Source organism: Belonocnema kinseyi, chromosome 10, assembly GCF_010883055.1.
Source record: "Belonocnema kinseyi isolate 2016_QV_RU_SX_M_011 chromosome 10, B_treatae_v1, whole genome shotgun sequence".
Classification (NCBI taxonomy): Eukaryota; Metazoa; Arthropoda; class Insecta; order Hymenoptera; family Cynipidae; genus Belonocnema; species Belonocnema kinseyi.
The window spans coordinates 47,995,202-48,008,366 of record NC_046666.1 but is presented as its reverse complement, the minus strand read 5'-3'; the positions used below and the strand labels follow the sequence as shown (position 1 = coordinate 48,008,366).

The 13,165-nt window shown below is 26.5% G+C and overlaps 1 protein-coding gene across 1 annotated transcript; it reads right to left on the bottom strand.

Moving 5' to 3' along the window:
• Positions 1-275: 275 nt before the first annotated feature.
• Positions 276-11,938, bottom strand: LOC117182150 (putative uncharacterized protein DDB_G0286901). The gene is made up of 5 exons (XM_033375200.1): positions 11,600-11,938; positions 7,729-7,847; positions 7,600-7,644; positions 6,879-7,086; positions 276-2,216 (listed from the first exon to the last, which is right to left on the bottom strand). Exons 1-5 carry the CDS (start codon positions 11,901-11,903, stop codon positions 1,327-1,329), a joined length of 1,566 nt encoding a protein of 521 aa, XP_033231091.1. The 5' UTR covers positions 11,904-11,938; the 3' UTR covers positions 276-1,326.
• Positions 11,939-13,165: the final 1,227 nt, after the last annotated feature.

Here is a 13,165-nt window from a genome sequence, read left to right as displayed (position 1 = left end):
CATACATAAGCAAATATCTATTAAAATTTTATAGTCATTCTTAACAGCGGAGAAATTGTACAATGTAAAAATTCTGTAAAATTAACTTTATATTAGCTAAAATTTATTCCTATCAAATAATCAATTTGTTTCTCTTGTTTGAAACTCTAACATCGTCATATTTCGAAGTACAGATTTTTTCATGTAAAAAAGAAACTATATATTAAAATATTTATACAATACAATACAATATTTACATAAATAAAATTATATCTTTTTATTTGACACAGTTGAACGTTTTCATATTTTTAAGTACGGATTTTTTAATGTTAAAAAATATATTGTACTGGTTATCTTGAAATATTAATTATTAAGTATTCTTAAAACTTATGTTTAAAATTAGGAATAATATTCCTACAGTTAGTTTTTAGTAATTTTAAAAGAGTAGTGAAAGCGAACTTTAGATAAAAATATTTTAGGTTTAAATTGGTTATTTAAATTAGTTATTTAGAGTTTCTGGCTTTCTCTTTAGGTATAAGTTGCAATTCTTTTTTATTCCTAAAATTGTACGGCTCATTTTATTCCGTGGACGATTTTCTACCAATCGCTTTGGTACTTTTTTATATTTAAAAATTGAGATATGGAAAATTTTTTTTTAATTGTCCATTAACAATTAATGATTCCTGACTAGAATATTTTAAATAAAAACATACCATTGAAGTTTTTAGAGAATCATTAAAAGAATAAAATGAGCCCTACAATATTAGTATTAAATAAGAATTGCAACTTTTACCTAAAGAGAAAACGAAAATATAAAACTCTAAATAACTATGTTTAAATAAACAATTTAAAGATAAAATATGCATTCATAACGTTCGCTTTCAATTATATTCAAAAATTAGTTATAATTAACAGTAGGAATACTTTTCTTTGATTTTAAAAATTATTATTAACAAATGCTCATTTTTCAACTTGAGATAACTAGTATAAATTAATCCGAAATCTCCCCACACTAAAAAATTAAAATTTTACATAAAAATGTATTAAAAGAAAATTAGTCTTTTAATTTTGAAGTCCAAATAGAAAAATAGTACCCTGCATTTAAAGGCCCACAAAATTCAGAAGGCGGGGATAACAATAGTTAACATGTCTCACATTAAAACTTGTTTTAAATTCAGCAAAAAAGTTCTGGATTTAGAGAATAGATTTAAAAAATGCAGAAAATGAGAAAAATGCAGATCAAAAATCGTGCATTGAGTACTAAAAGTCTAGAAATCAATTTCCAGGTTGATATTTTCGGGAAGAGTACTATATGTTTTATGTGCGATGATATGGCAAGTCTGGGACTCAGTCCCAGACTCGCATTTCTCTACGTAAATCTGCGCGCTTATTATAATAATTGTAATAACTGGAATAAACTGATCTTGCATATATTTCTAAATCAGAAGGTATATACCCTGAATTAATTTGATCATCAGAATAGAATTCACCAGCAGATAACTTTCGACGTTTACTTCGAGTTGTGTAATTATTGACTGTTGAGTTGTTACTGTTGATAGAGTTGTTTAAAGATTTTCTCCGCTTACGTCGATTTTTGGAATTGTTGACTGTAGCGTTGTTGCTGTTGTTAGTAGAGTTGTTTGAAGATGTTCGCCGTTTACGTCGATTTCTGGAATTGTGGGTTGTAGCGTTGTTGCTGTTGTTGGTAGAGTTGTCAACAGATCTTCGCCGTTTATGGCGATTTATGGAATTGTTGGTTGTAGCATTTTTGCTGTTGTTGGTTGTAGCATTGTTGCTGTTATTGTTTGTAGCATTGTTGCTGTTGTATATTGTAGCATTGTTGCTGTTGTTGGTAGAGTAGTTTCCAATTTGCCGATGTTTACGTCGATTTGTGGAATTATTGGCCGTAGAGTTATTGCTGTTTTTGGTGGCCTTAGCAGATTTTTGCGGTTTGCATATACTTGAAGAATTGACTGTAGAACTGCTGATCTTGTTGGTAGAGTTGATAGCAGACTTTTTTTGTTTAAGGCGTCTGCGCCGATTTCTTAAAATTTTATTCATAGATTTTGTGTTGTCATTGGTAACGTTCTTCCTAGAAACATAATCCGTTAAATTTTTTTGGCTTTCCGCAAACCTTGCATCGACCCTAGCAGTTTCGAAGGTCTCCTTTATACATTGGATAAAACAGTTTATCGAAAGGTGATTAGATTCTTTACTGGAATTCTGTGTGAGGAATACTGAAATATAAGAAATATGTTCTCAGAACTTCAGAATAAAAAAAATTCTCTCTAAATTTTGAAGTTTTGATTAATTACGACCCAGAAGTTAGCTATGCATATAGATTTCAAAATTCGACTTTGAATAAAAAATGAAATAATAGACGCAGACAAAAACTAAAAACACCGCCGGAATCGGCTGATCGGCTGAGCCATATCTCTAGGTGTTTTTTTCATTTTTAAACAAAATTAATTATTTAAACAATTATATTGCACACAGCCTTACGATATCCCATGGCGCATATGGATTTGATTATTTATCCTTTATTATAAAAAAATCCAAAAGTCCTAAAGAAAAAGTGGAGATAGTTCTGAATTGTTTACCACAATTGTTAAATAAATTTTTGAAAATTATAAACCATATAATTGTTTAAATAATTATTTTTTTTATAAATGAAAAACACCTGGAGATATTGCCGAGAAGAAACCAGAATTATCTTCACTTTTTCTATAGGACTTTTGGATTTTTTTATAATGAAGGATAAATAATCAAATCCATATGCGCAATGGGATATCGTAAGGCTGTGTGCGTAGAGAGGGCAAAAACAAGGTTTAAACTAACTTTTTTGCATTGTTTAAAATTTTTTTTCATTCATGATACTTCAAGGTATGTTATTTTTCACTCAACAACTCTGAATTGTTTACCACAAGTGCTAAATAAATTTTCAGAAATTATAAACAATTGTTTGAATAATTAATTTTTATTGAAAATGAAAAAAAACTGGAGATATTGCCGAGGAGAATCCAGAACTATCTTCATTTTTTCTTTAGGACTTTTGGTTTTTTTTATAATGAAGGATAAATAATGAAATCCATATGCGCCATGGGATATCGTAAGGCTGTGTGCGTAGAGAGGGCAAAAACAATGTTTAAACTAACTTTTTTGCATTGTTAAAAAATTTTTTTTATTCATGATAAGATAAGATTGATATTACATACATCCAATAAATATAGGATCAAGGAATCCCTGGAAAACTTTGCAATCCTTAAATTATTTTGCAAAATTTATAAATTGACTGAAAAATTTTGAAAAGTGTGAAAAATTATTTAAATCCCTTAGAATCCGGCAAAATTGTTAAAAAAAAGCAAATCCACTGAAAAATTGTAAATGCATGAGACTCTCTCATAATCTTTAGAAATTTCTGAAAATTTATTAAAATCCTTAGAAATACATAAAATAGTCTAGAAACCCCTCCAAGTTATTGAAACCTCTTTTCATTTTTTTAAATACGTCCAATCCCTTAAAATCCTTTGAAAGCTCCTGAAATATTTTGATATTTTTTAAATCTCTTTAATCCTTTGAAATCTCATTAAAATTACCAGATATCCTGCAAAAATCGTGAAATTTTATAAATCTACTAAAAACATTGGTTAAAAACATTGAAATCCTTCAAATATTTGAAATCCCATTAAAATTCACCGAAATCTTTCAAATTCATGGGAACCTTTCCGAATCCCATAAAATCCCTTACAGTATATTAAAATACATTAAAATCATATAAAATTGAAAACCCTTTATATGTCTTAAAATCCTTAAAATCCTTAAAATCCTTAAAATCCTTATATTCTTCAAAATTCGTAAAAATACTTCGATATTGCACAACATCCTTTAAAGTCCTTTAAAATCCAGTATCTTATTTTGAAATCTCTTGAAATCCCTTAAAATACTTTTAAATCCTTCATAACCTGTGAAAATCCTTGAAATAGCTTAAAATCTTTAAAATCCCATCAAAATCCCTCATAATCCTTTACAATCCTTTGAAATCCTTTAGAATGCATAAAAATTCATAGAAATTCTTAAAATCATCGAAAACTCTTTAGATCTTTTAAAATTCAATCAAACCCCTTTAAAACTTTTGAAATTCCCTGAAATCTTTTTAAATTACTTTAAATTTCAATTCTTCAAAATCTCATTAAAATCACCTGATATCCTTCAAAATTCGTGAAAATGCACGGGTTTCGCACAAAATCCTTTTGAAGTCCAGTAAACAACTTTGAAATCTCTTGAAATCCCTTAAAATATTTTGAAATCCTGTGAAAATCCTTTAAATAGCTAAAAATCTTCAAAATTCCATAAAAATCTCTTATAATCCTTTACAATCGGTTAAATCCTTGAAATATATGAAATCCCTTTAAAATTCACCGGAATCTTTAAAATCCATGGAAATATTTCCTAATCTAATTAAATCCCTTACAATATATTAAAATCTATTAAAATCATATAAAATCAAAACCCCTTATATGTCTTTAAATCCGTTGAAATCCTATAAAACTTCTCAAAATCCTCTAAAATATTTTTATTTGTCTTAAAATCCCTTCAATTCTTCAAAATTTCATTAAAATCCGATGATCTCCTTCCAAATTCGTGAAAAAATTTCAGTATTGACATCGCATGAATTTTTTTATCCCTTGAAATCCAATGCCTTATCTTGAAATCTTAGAAATCCCCTATATTCCTCTAAAATAAATGAAGTTTACTGAAATCTTTAAAAGTGGTGAAAATCTTTTCGAATCTCTTGAAATCCCTTACAATATATTAAAATTCACTAAAATTCTTAGAAATCCCTCCAAATCCTTTATAATGTTCGGAAATATGTCAGGAAAAAAAATTGAAATCCGTTATTTTACGAAATCCTCTCCAATCCGTGAAAATCCTTTGAACTATTTTGAAATATTGTAAAGGCATTTATAATTTCATCAAATCATTGAAACCCAGTTATATCTCTTAAAATCTGTTAAAATGTCTTAAAATCCTTTGAAATCCCCTGAAATCTTTTGAAATTTATGTAATTCCTTTAATTCTTCGAAATATTATTGAAATTCCTTCACAACCTGTGAAAATCATTAGAAACGCTTAAAATTTTTTGAAATTTCTTAAAATCTCTAAACATCGGTTATAATCGTTGAAATTCTGTGAAAAATTTTGAAAACTTCTGAAACCCCTCAACATCTTTTATCTCAGTTTACAATTCACTGAAATCTTTAAAATACATCAGAATCTTTCCAAACCTCTAGAAATTCATAAAAAAATATATTACAATTCATGAAAATCCTTAAAAATGTTTTAAAATTCCTAGAAATTCGTTGCTATCATCGAAACAACTTTATATCTCTTAAATTCTGTTTAAATCCCTTTAAAAAATTTCAAATCTCCTGAAATCTTTTAAAATTTCTTTAAACTCCTTCATTTCTTCGAAATCTCAATAAAATCACCTTATATCCTTAAAAAATCGTGAAAATAGATCGATATTGCACAAAATTCTTTAAAATCCTTTTAAATCCTTGAAATATTTGAAATCCTATTAAAAGTCACCGGAATCCTTCAAATTCATGGGAACCTTTCCGAATCTCTTTAAATCTTTCACAGTATATTAAAATCCATTAAATTCATATAAAATCGAAACCCGTTTCCATGTCTTAAAATCTGTTGAAATCATTTGCAATCTCTGGAAATCCTTTGAAATATTTTTTAATGTCTTTAAACCCCTTTCATTCTTCGAAATCTCTTTAAAATTGCTTTATATTCTTCAAAATTAGTGAAAATATAACGGTATCACGAAAAATCCTTAAAAGTCCCTTTGAAATCCAGTAAATTATTTAAAAATCTCTTGAAATTCCTTAAAATACTTTTAAATCCTTCAGAATATGTGAAAATCCTTGAAATAGCTTAAAATCAAAACTTCTTCATATTTATATTTTAAAACCGTTGAAAAACCTTTTGAAATCTTTTGAAATCCTTTGAAATATTTTAAATTCCTTTAAATACCTTCAATTCTTCAAAATTTAACTAAAATTGCCTGATATTCTTCAAAGTTTGTGAAAATGCTTCGGTATTGCATGGAATTTTATGAAATCCTTTGAAATCCAATGCCTCATTTTAAAATCTTAAAAATCCCTAAAATGGCTTCAAAACCTTTGAAATCCGCTGACTTGTTTAAGAATGTTTCGACATCTCTTCAAAACCCTTAAATTTATTGAAATCCCTCGAAATCCACGGAAATCGGTCACAATTTCTTAAAATCCGTCAAAATCCTTCAATATCTCTTAAAATCTGTCGAAATCCAATTAAATCTCTTTTCTCAAAATATTTTAAAATCCCTTGAAAAATCGAAATTTTCTCTAAAAATTTTTTTCTCCTTTCAAATCATTTGAAATCTGTAAAATCTCTCATAATCCTTTGAAATCCTTTAAAATACCTTGCAACCTTTTTGTCTCTTGAAGTCATTAGAAACTCCTTGAAATGTCATAAAATTCCTAAAAAGCTTCGGAAATCTCATTAAATTCCATAAAATTTTTTCAATTTTTTGCAATACTTTGTAGTCCTTTGAAATACCTTAAAATCACTTGCAATCCATTGAAATAATTTCAAATCACTGAAAATCTTACAAAAAATTTATCTTTTGAAATCCCTTGAAACCACGTTTATGGTGAAAATAATTTATGTATATTTTTGAAATATTCAGTAGAAAATAGAAAATTTTGCGTGAGATGGTGTGGGTGGGGGGAGGGCCATAAAAATCTTACAAATCCTTACGAAAATTTGAATGAAATTCTGTTTCGAGCTTTAGGATTGACAAATTTATCCTTCAATTTTAACTTAAAAAATTTATAATTATTACTTACATAGGAGAGCTATAAAAACTTTGTCAGGCATTGTAATAGTTCCGGTTTCTCCATCTCCGGCGATATTTAAATATTTTAAATTCTCGGGCCCAAGAAGGTGCCGCAGTACGTTTCTAATTATCGAAAGTTGTGCGTGTTTGAGCTTTTCTTTAATAAAGTCCAATCCACTCTCAGAAATAAATACACCCGTCCCGCGCACAATTTCCACCTAAGATAGTGAAAAATAAACAATTACCCTTATTAATTATGAATTTACTTCAATAAATTAAAGTTAAAACTTCACTGGTGAATTAATTTCAAATTAACCTTTACGTGTGGCCGTGCGGTATCACAGACCGCACCATTCTTCTAATATGTTAGCCCCTCTCCCCCTGGCCTTATATTTCTGTTTGAAGGCCGTTTCAGAAAAATTTTAAGCCCTGATTATTTATTATTTGAGCAAAAAGTGATAAATTACTATGGTACCGCACCATGCTTCTGATATGTGGGCTCCTTTCTCACTCGTGTAAAATATTGTTAATAATAAAAGTTCGTAAAATGTAATTATTTTTTACTTATTCTGATTTTTCCTCATATACTTATATAAGGTAGATAAAAAATAACTTATTTATTTATATAATTAAATATAAATAAATACTGCAGTCTGTGAAACCTCAGGTCTATGTATAAGTGCAAAAATGAAATCACATCATTACTTAAAGGTTGCAAAAACTGTAATTACCTTATCTTTCGGGAGCATATAAGGAAATATGATTTCGGAAAGATTCTGAAAAAAATATAAAAAATTAAAATAAAAATAAAATAAAAGTAAAATAAAAAAAGTACAAAATGTTTTTAGCTCGATTTTTACCATATTATCTGGAGCAGATTCACTTGATGAGAACTTTTTAGGCACTTCTTCATCTGTTTCTTGTTCTTTCTTTATAGTAATCACTTTGTTTAAAGATATAATCTCTTTAGCTTTAGTTCCTGTTAAAAACATAAAAAATTTTATATTCAGAAGAAGGAAGTATTTTTGGAAATTTCAATTTAATTAAAAAACAAAAATATACTTTTTTCGACGTTATTTTTCACGAATAAAACAAAAAGTAAGCGTCCTATCAAGAAGTGATTCTTAACGAAATTGTAGATCTTTTTTAGGATAACCATTTTTGCTTATTCATCTTTTTTTGCATCCTACATAGTTGGACCACAAAATGGAATTTTTCGTTTTCCATTATTTTTTGTGCAATCAAAATTTAAATGTTCGATTTTTGAAGAAAAACTAAAAATTGGTTATGACAATCTTGTAGGGATTTCAAAAAGAAATGTTTTTCTTCTCTTGACTTTTTTTTATATCGTGCGTTTTTCGGCTTCAAATTTTGATTATCGGTTGATTAAAAAAATTTTGAAAACGCTATAACTCTGAGAATTTTCTTTTTATCGAAAAAAGTCATGAGGATAAATTGTTTGTTCTTTTCAATACTATAAATATCCGTACAAAGAATTTTCAAATTCAGAAAAAAGTGGTCTTTTTGAATTTTTATCAAAAATGGCTGGTTAAGAAACTCGTTCTTTCTTGTGTGCCAAAGATGGATTTGATTCATTCATTTTTTCGAGAGTTATCGTGTTTACGGACGGACGGTCAGGCGGACAGACAGACGCCATCGTAAAAACCTGATTTTCGGATTCAGAGGTTCTGAAAACGTGGAGTTCCGTTGAAAAAGTGTGATGTCAAATTTCCGACAATTCTAATACTTTCTCAATCATAAATGATGAGAATGTAATTATGAGAAAAATTCCGAGGAATAGATTTATTTTTATATCAATTTTTTTTAAGCTTAGAGACAATAAAATGTATGTTTCAAATAATTTAAAACTTCAGAAATTAGGAAATTGTTTACCTTCATGACTTTTCCGAATTTTTGAATGAATTGCTTGAACTCTTTTGCAAACACTTATTTTTAGTTCAAAGAGGATAACATTATTTTTCCTAATTTTAAAAGTTTCAAATGTATATAAGTACCATGAAAAACTACCTCAAAATAAGTTTTCCGAAAAATAAAAATTACGAAAATTATAAATTCTGAAACGAAGATATGAGGACCAAACAATTTTTTCCAACATTTTAAAGGAAATGTCTACACGTGCCAAAGAAGTCCAGCTGTTACTACCGACATTTCGGTAGAATTTAATACGGTAAAACTCAAATTCCTAAAATTATGAAACCCTAATTCTTAAATTCCCAAAAATAGTTCATTTCCGTGTTTTGTTATTCCTGACATTTATAAATGTCAGGAATTAGTAAATTAGTAAATTAGTAAATAATTGAATTTTCATATTCTCGAGAGTAGTGAATTTTCAAATTTTCAAATTTCCAAATTACCGAAAAAAAATTAATAATACACTTTAAAATTAATACCTCACATTAAATAAAAGATTATTCTTAAATTAAAAAAATACTATTAAATTTTGTTTTATCACTGGAATATAACAATTTTAAAATCTACCATTTTCCTGAATTGGGAAATCGGTATTAGATCTATTTTTTGCGGGAAATTGAAAATAAGTCAATTTATTATTTTCCGGAACTTGACGTTTATGCAATCTACTATTTCCGAGAATTCAATATTTTTAGGAGTTTCAAAATTCGACAATTTATTATTTTCAGGAATTAAAAAATGCAACAAATTAATTACTTTCGGGAATTGGAAATTTGAGCAATTTACTGATTTTGGTAATTTGATAATTTCAGAATAGTCGAATTCCCGAATTTTCAAATACCTAAAAAAAAAAAAAAATATTTTTAAAAACACTTAAGAATAAATACCCCTTTTAATATAAAAGATTTTGACAATTTTGAAATTTCAGCAATCTACTATTTCCGGGAATTTGCTATTTTCAGGAGATTAAAAATTCGGCAATTTACTATTTTCGGGAATTTGAATATTTTGGAAGATTGAAAATTGGCATTTTAAAATTTCGGGAATAAATATTTTCAGTACAATTATTTTCATTCTGAAAATTGGAATTTCCGGAATTTTTATTTTAATTTAAATTTTTTAAAAAGTTATGAATATCCAACTATTTTTTTTAATAACTGATTTTATTAAATGTTTTTATTTTTTTATTATGAATTTTTTAGAAAAATATTTTTATTTTTCTAAAAAAAGCACACAAAAACAATCGAAAACATTTTTTAGTAATAATAAATTTGAATTATTTTAATGATTTTCAGTATAATCGTTGATTAGATCAAAATAGTAGAATAGTAAAAATTCGAAATTAATGTAATTACAATTATCATAATAAAATGTTCAATAAATTTCGTTCCATTAATAAATTATAAATGTTAAAAAAATGTTTTTAATTGAAAATGGTAGATTTACGCATTGGAAAAGGGAAGGCGGAAGTTCTGGGTTACTTTACTCCTTTTCCATTGCGAAAAATGACCAATAATTATCAAACTTTCTATTTTTTTCAATTTTATAAATATTGTTTTTAATGTACCTCAAAAATGTAACTTGCGAATATTTTAAAGATTATAATTGTAATCAGAACCTAAAAATAATTTAGTAAACATTATTTTATAACAACGAGAATATTATTGGTTATGAACATGACTTTTCCAGATTTTTAATTTATTTACATTTTAGAAAAAAATATTAAATTTTGTGGATCTTCACTGAATGATATTTTAGTTGTAAACTAAGACAAAGGTTTTTCCAAAACTTTAAAAACTATTCCGGTCAAAATTCGGAATAATCATCAAAGTAAACAATGACAAAAATTGCAAAGATCTATGAAAAAAATGTCTTGTTATAATAGAATAAACATTAATAATAAGAGTAATAATCATTTTCTCGAAAAAATCTGGAAATTAAACATAAATAGTTTTATATTTGTTTCTTACTTTTTATTAAAAATTACAGTAATCATATTTTTTATTACTTAAAATTATTTATAACTCATTTAATTGTTATTAACAATTTATTAAGTAGTTTAAATAATAATTTAATTAAATATAATTTTTTATTAAAATTTATATTTTTAAATTGATTATATTCTCTAGCTTAATGAGTTAATGGAAATTTATAATATCTCAAGAAAGTCTCTAAAGTCTTTCATTTTTATTGTACATAAACACAAATTTAAGTGTAGTTAATAAATACAAATCATCTTATCATTCTTAACCAAACGATACGAATTAATAATAAGCCTACTGTTTATATTTGTGGTTTCGAATATTTTATCCGTCAAACTCTAAATTCATTTCCTACCTCCAATATATATTTAAATAAATATTCCAATGAATAATATTACGATCATTTAGATTCTAATCATCCTGATCACAAATGCATTTTTTTCATATTTTTATAAAAAAAAATATTTTTTTAATCGTACAAGTACGAAAAATAAATATGATGGACATTAAGAAGAAATTTTAACATTCTTTACAAAATTAGGGTAATAGATACAATGGTTGACCACTTCCCAGTGATTAGCCATTCTCTCTAAATATAAGGAATTAGAGAGTATTTACGAATAAAATTTTTAATAAAGAGTGCAATTTTTTTTAACTCCACGCTATTAATTATAAATCTTATTTGTCAGAATTTTTTTAGTGATGAGCATTTTTAAGTTAAAAATTAATAAAAATTAGTTAAAAATTATGTCTTTCGAAAAACCAGATACGATATCATTCATCTATGATTAAATAGTTAACATAAATATTACATTACCTTCCATATTTTCTCTCAAGTTTTCTTGGGAAGAAATCGTTGATTTTTTGTGTCCAAGTCTTTTGTTTATAGACAAAATTGGATTTTTAGAGTGGTCATGTTTCAATTTTGCCCACTTTACTATATTGTCTTCGAAATTGGACGTAAGCACTCTTGCTGGACAATATTTGGTTTTCGTGCACCTCCAAAGCACTCGACCTCCTTGAGCAATACGCAATTTTTTGAATTTATTGTTTTTTATTACTAACCACTTTTCCCCTCTTATATTAATTAGGGAATGCACTTCTAGCGTAGAGTAAGTCATTGCGATACGATATAATAATCAAGTTATTCGATGGAACTTCTACTACCGAATGAAGCTTCTTCTAAGGTCGGAATCATTTAGTTCAATTTATCGACCGAGAACATATTTTCATTTGGCGGGAGTATTTGAAATCGTGGGAAATATAATTAAATATTAAAAATAATCACAATAAATACAATTTTATATCTTGAAATAGGGATAATTCTTTAAAATCAATGTTATAATTTTTTATAATGACGTAGGACAAAAATTGCAGATGATAATTTTTTTTAATTCTCGGCGATCTCGGAAAGTAATATCTCAGATATTTATTCCAGTGCTCGATGTTCGACGACTTAAATATTTCAACAATTTGCATAATTTTTAATTTTAACGGATTAGACATTTAACTCGTAGAAAAGTTAATGAGGGAATTTACCACTCACCAGAGTGCGCGATCTGTTCGGGTCCAAGTACTGTGAAAATTTAAATATAATAAATAAACAAATAGCTTTTTCACACAAATTTAATTTCAAGAGAAAAAAAATTAATATTTTAATTACTGGTCACCTTTTCTGAGTAATTTTGTATTTTAAAAATATAACATTATTGTCTACTGAAAAGTTCAAAGTATCTGTTTTGATAACAGACTATTTTTTTACCAATTTAACCAAAAATGGAACAGCTAAATATTTTACCAAAGCAAGAAAAAATTTTCAACAAACAAGACCTGTAATTGAAAAAATTAATTTTCTACCAAAAAAATCAAATTATATTTCAAACCAAAAAGGTGAATTTTTAAATAAAATAGACCGATTTTTTACTAAAACTGGAGTAGTTCAATTTCATCTAGAAACATTCATTTTTAAAAATCAAAAAAATGGTTGAGTTATTATCTAAAAAGATAAATTTCCACAAGATAAGATTAATTTAAATCCAGAAAATCATATTTTTAACAAAATTAATGAATTTAGTAAAGAAAAATTATTTTGCAACCAAAAATCGAAGAGATAATGTTTAAAGCTGCAAACATGTATTTTCAAACAAAAAATAACAGATTTTTAACTAAACAGTAAATTGTTCAGATCGCAATAGAACTGACGAATTATAAACTAAAAAAATTAATTTAAATTAAAGTTAAATTTTTAGTGAGAAAAATTTATTTCCAGCCGGAGACGAATCTTCTAAGAACAAAAAAATAATTTTTAAGAAAGTAGTGCGAAATGATTCTGTTTTTGATCCGTAAAATTTGAATTAAACCAAAAAATGTTAATTATAAAAAA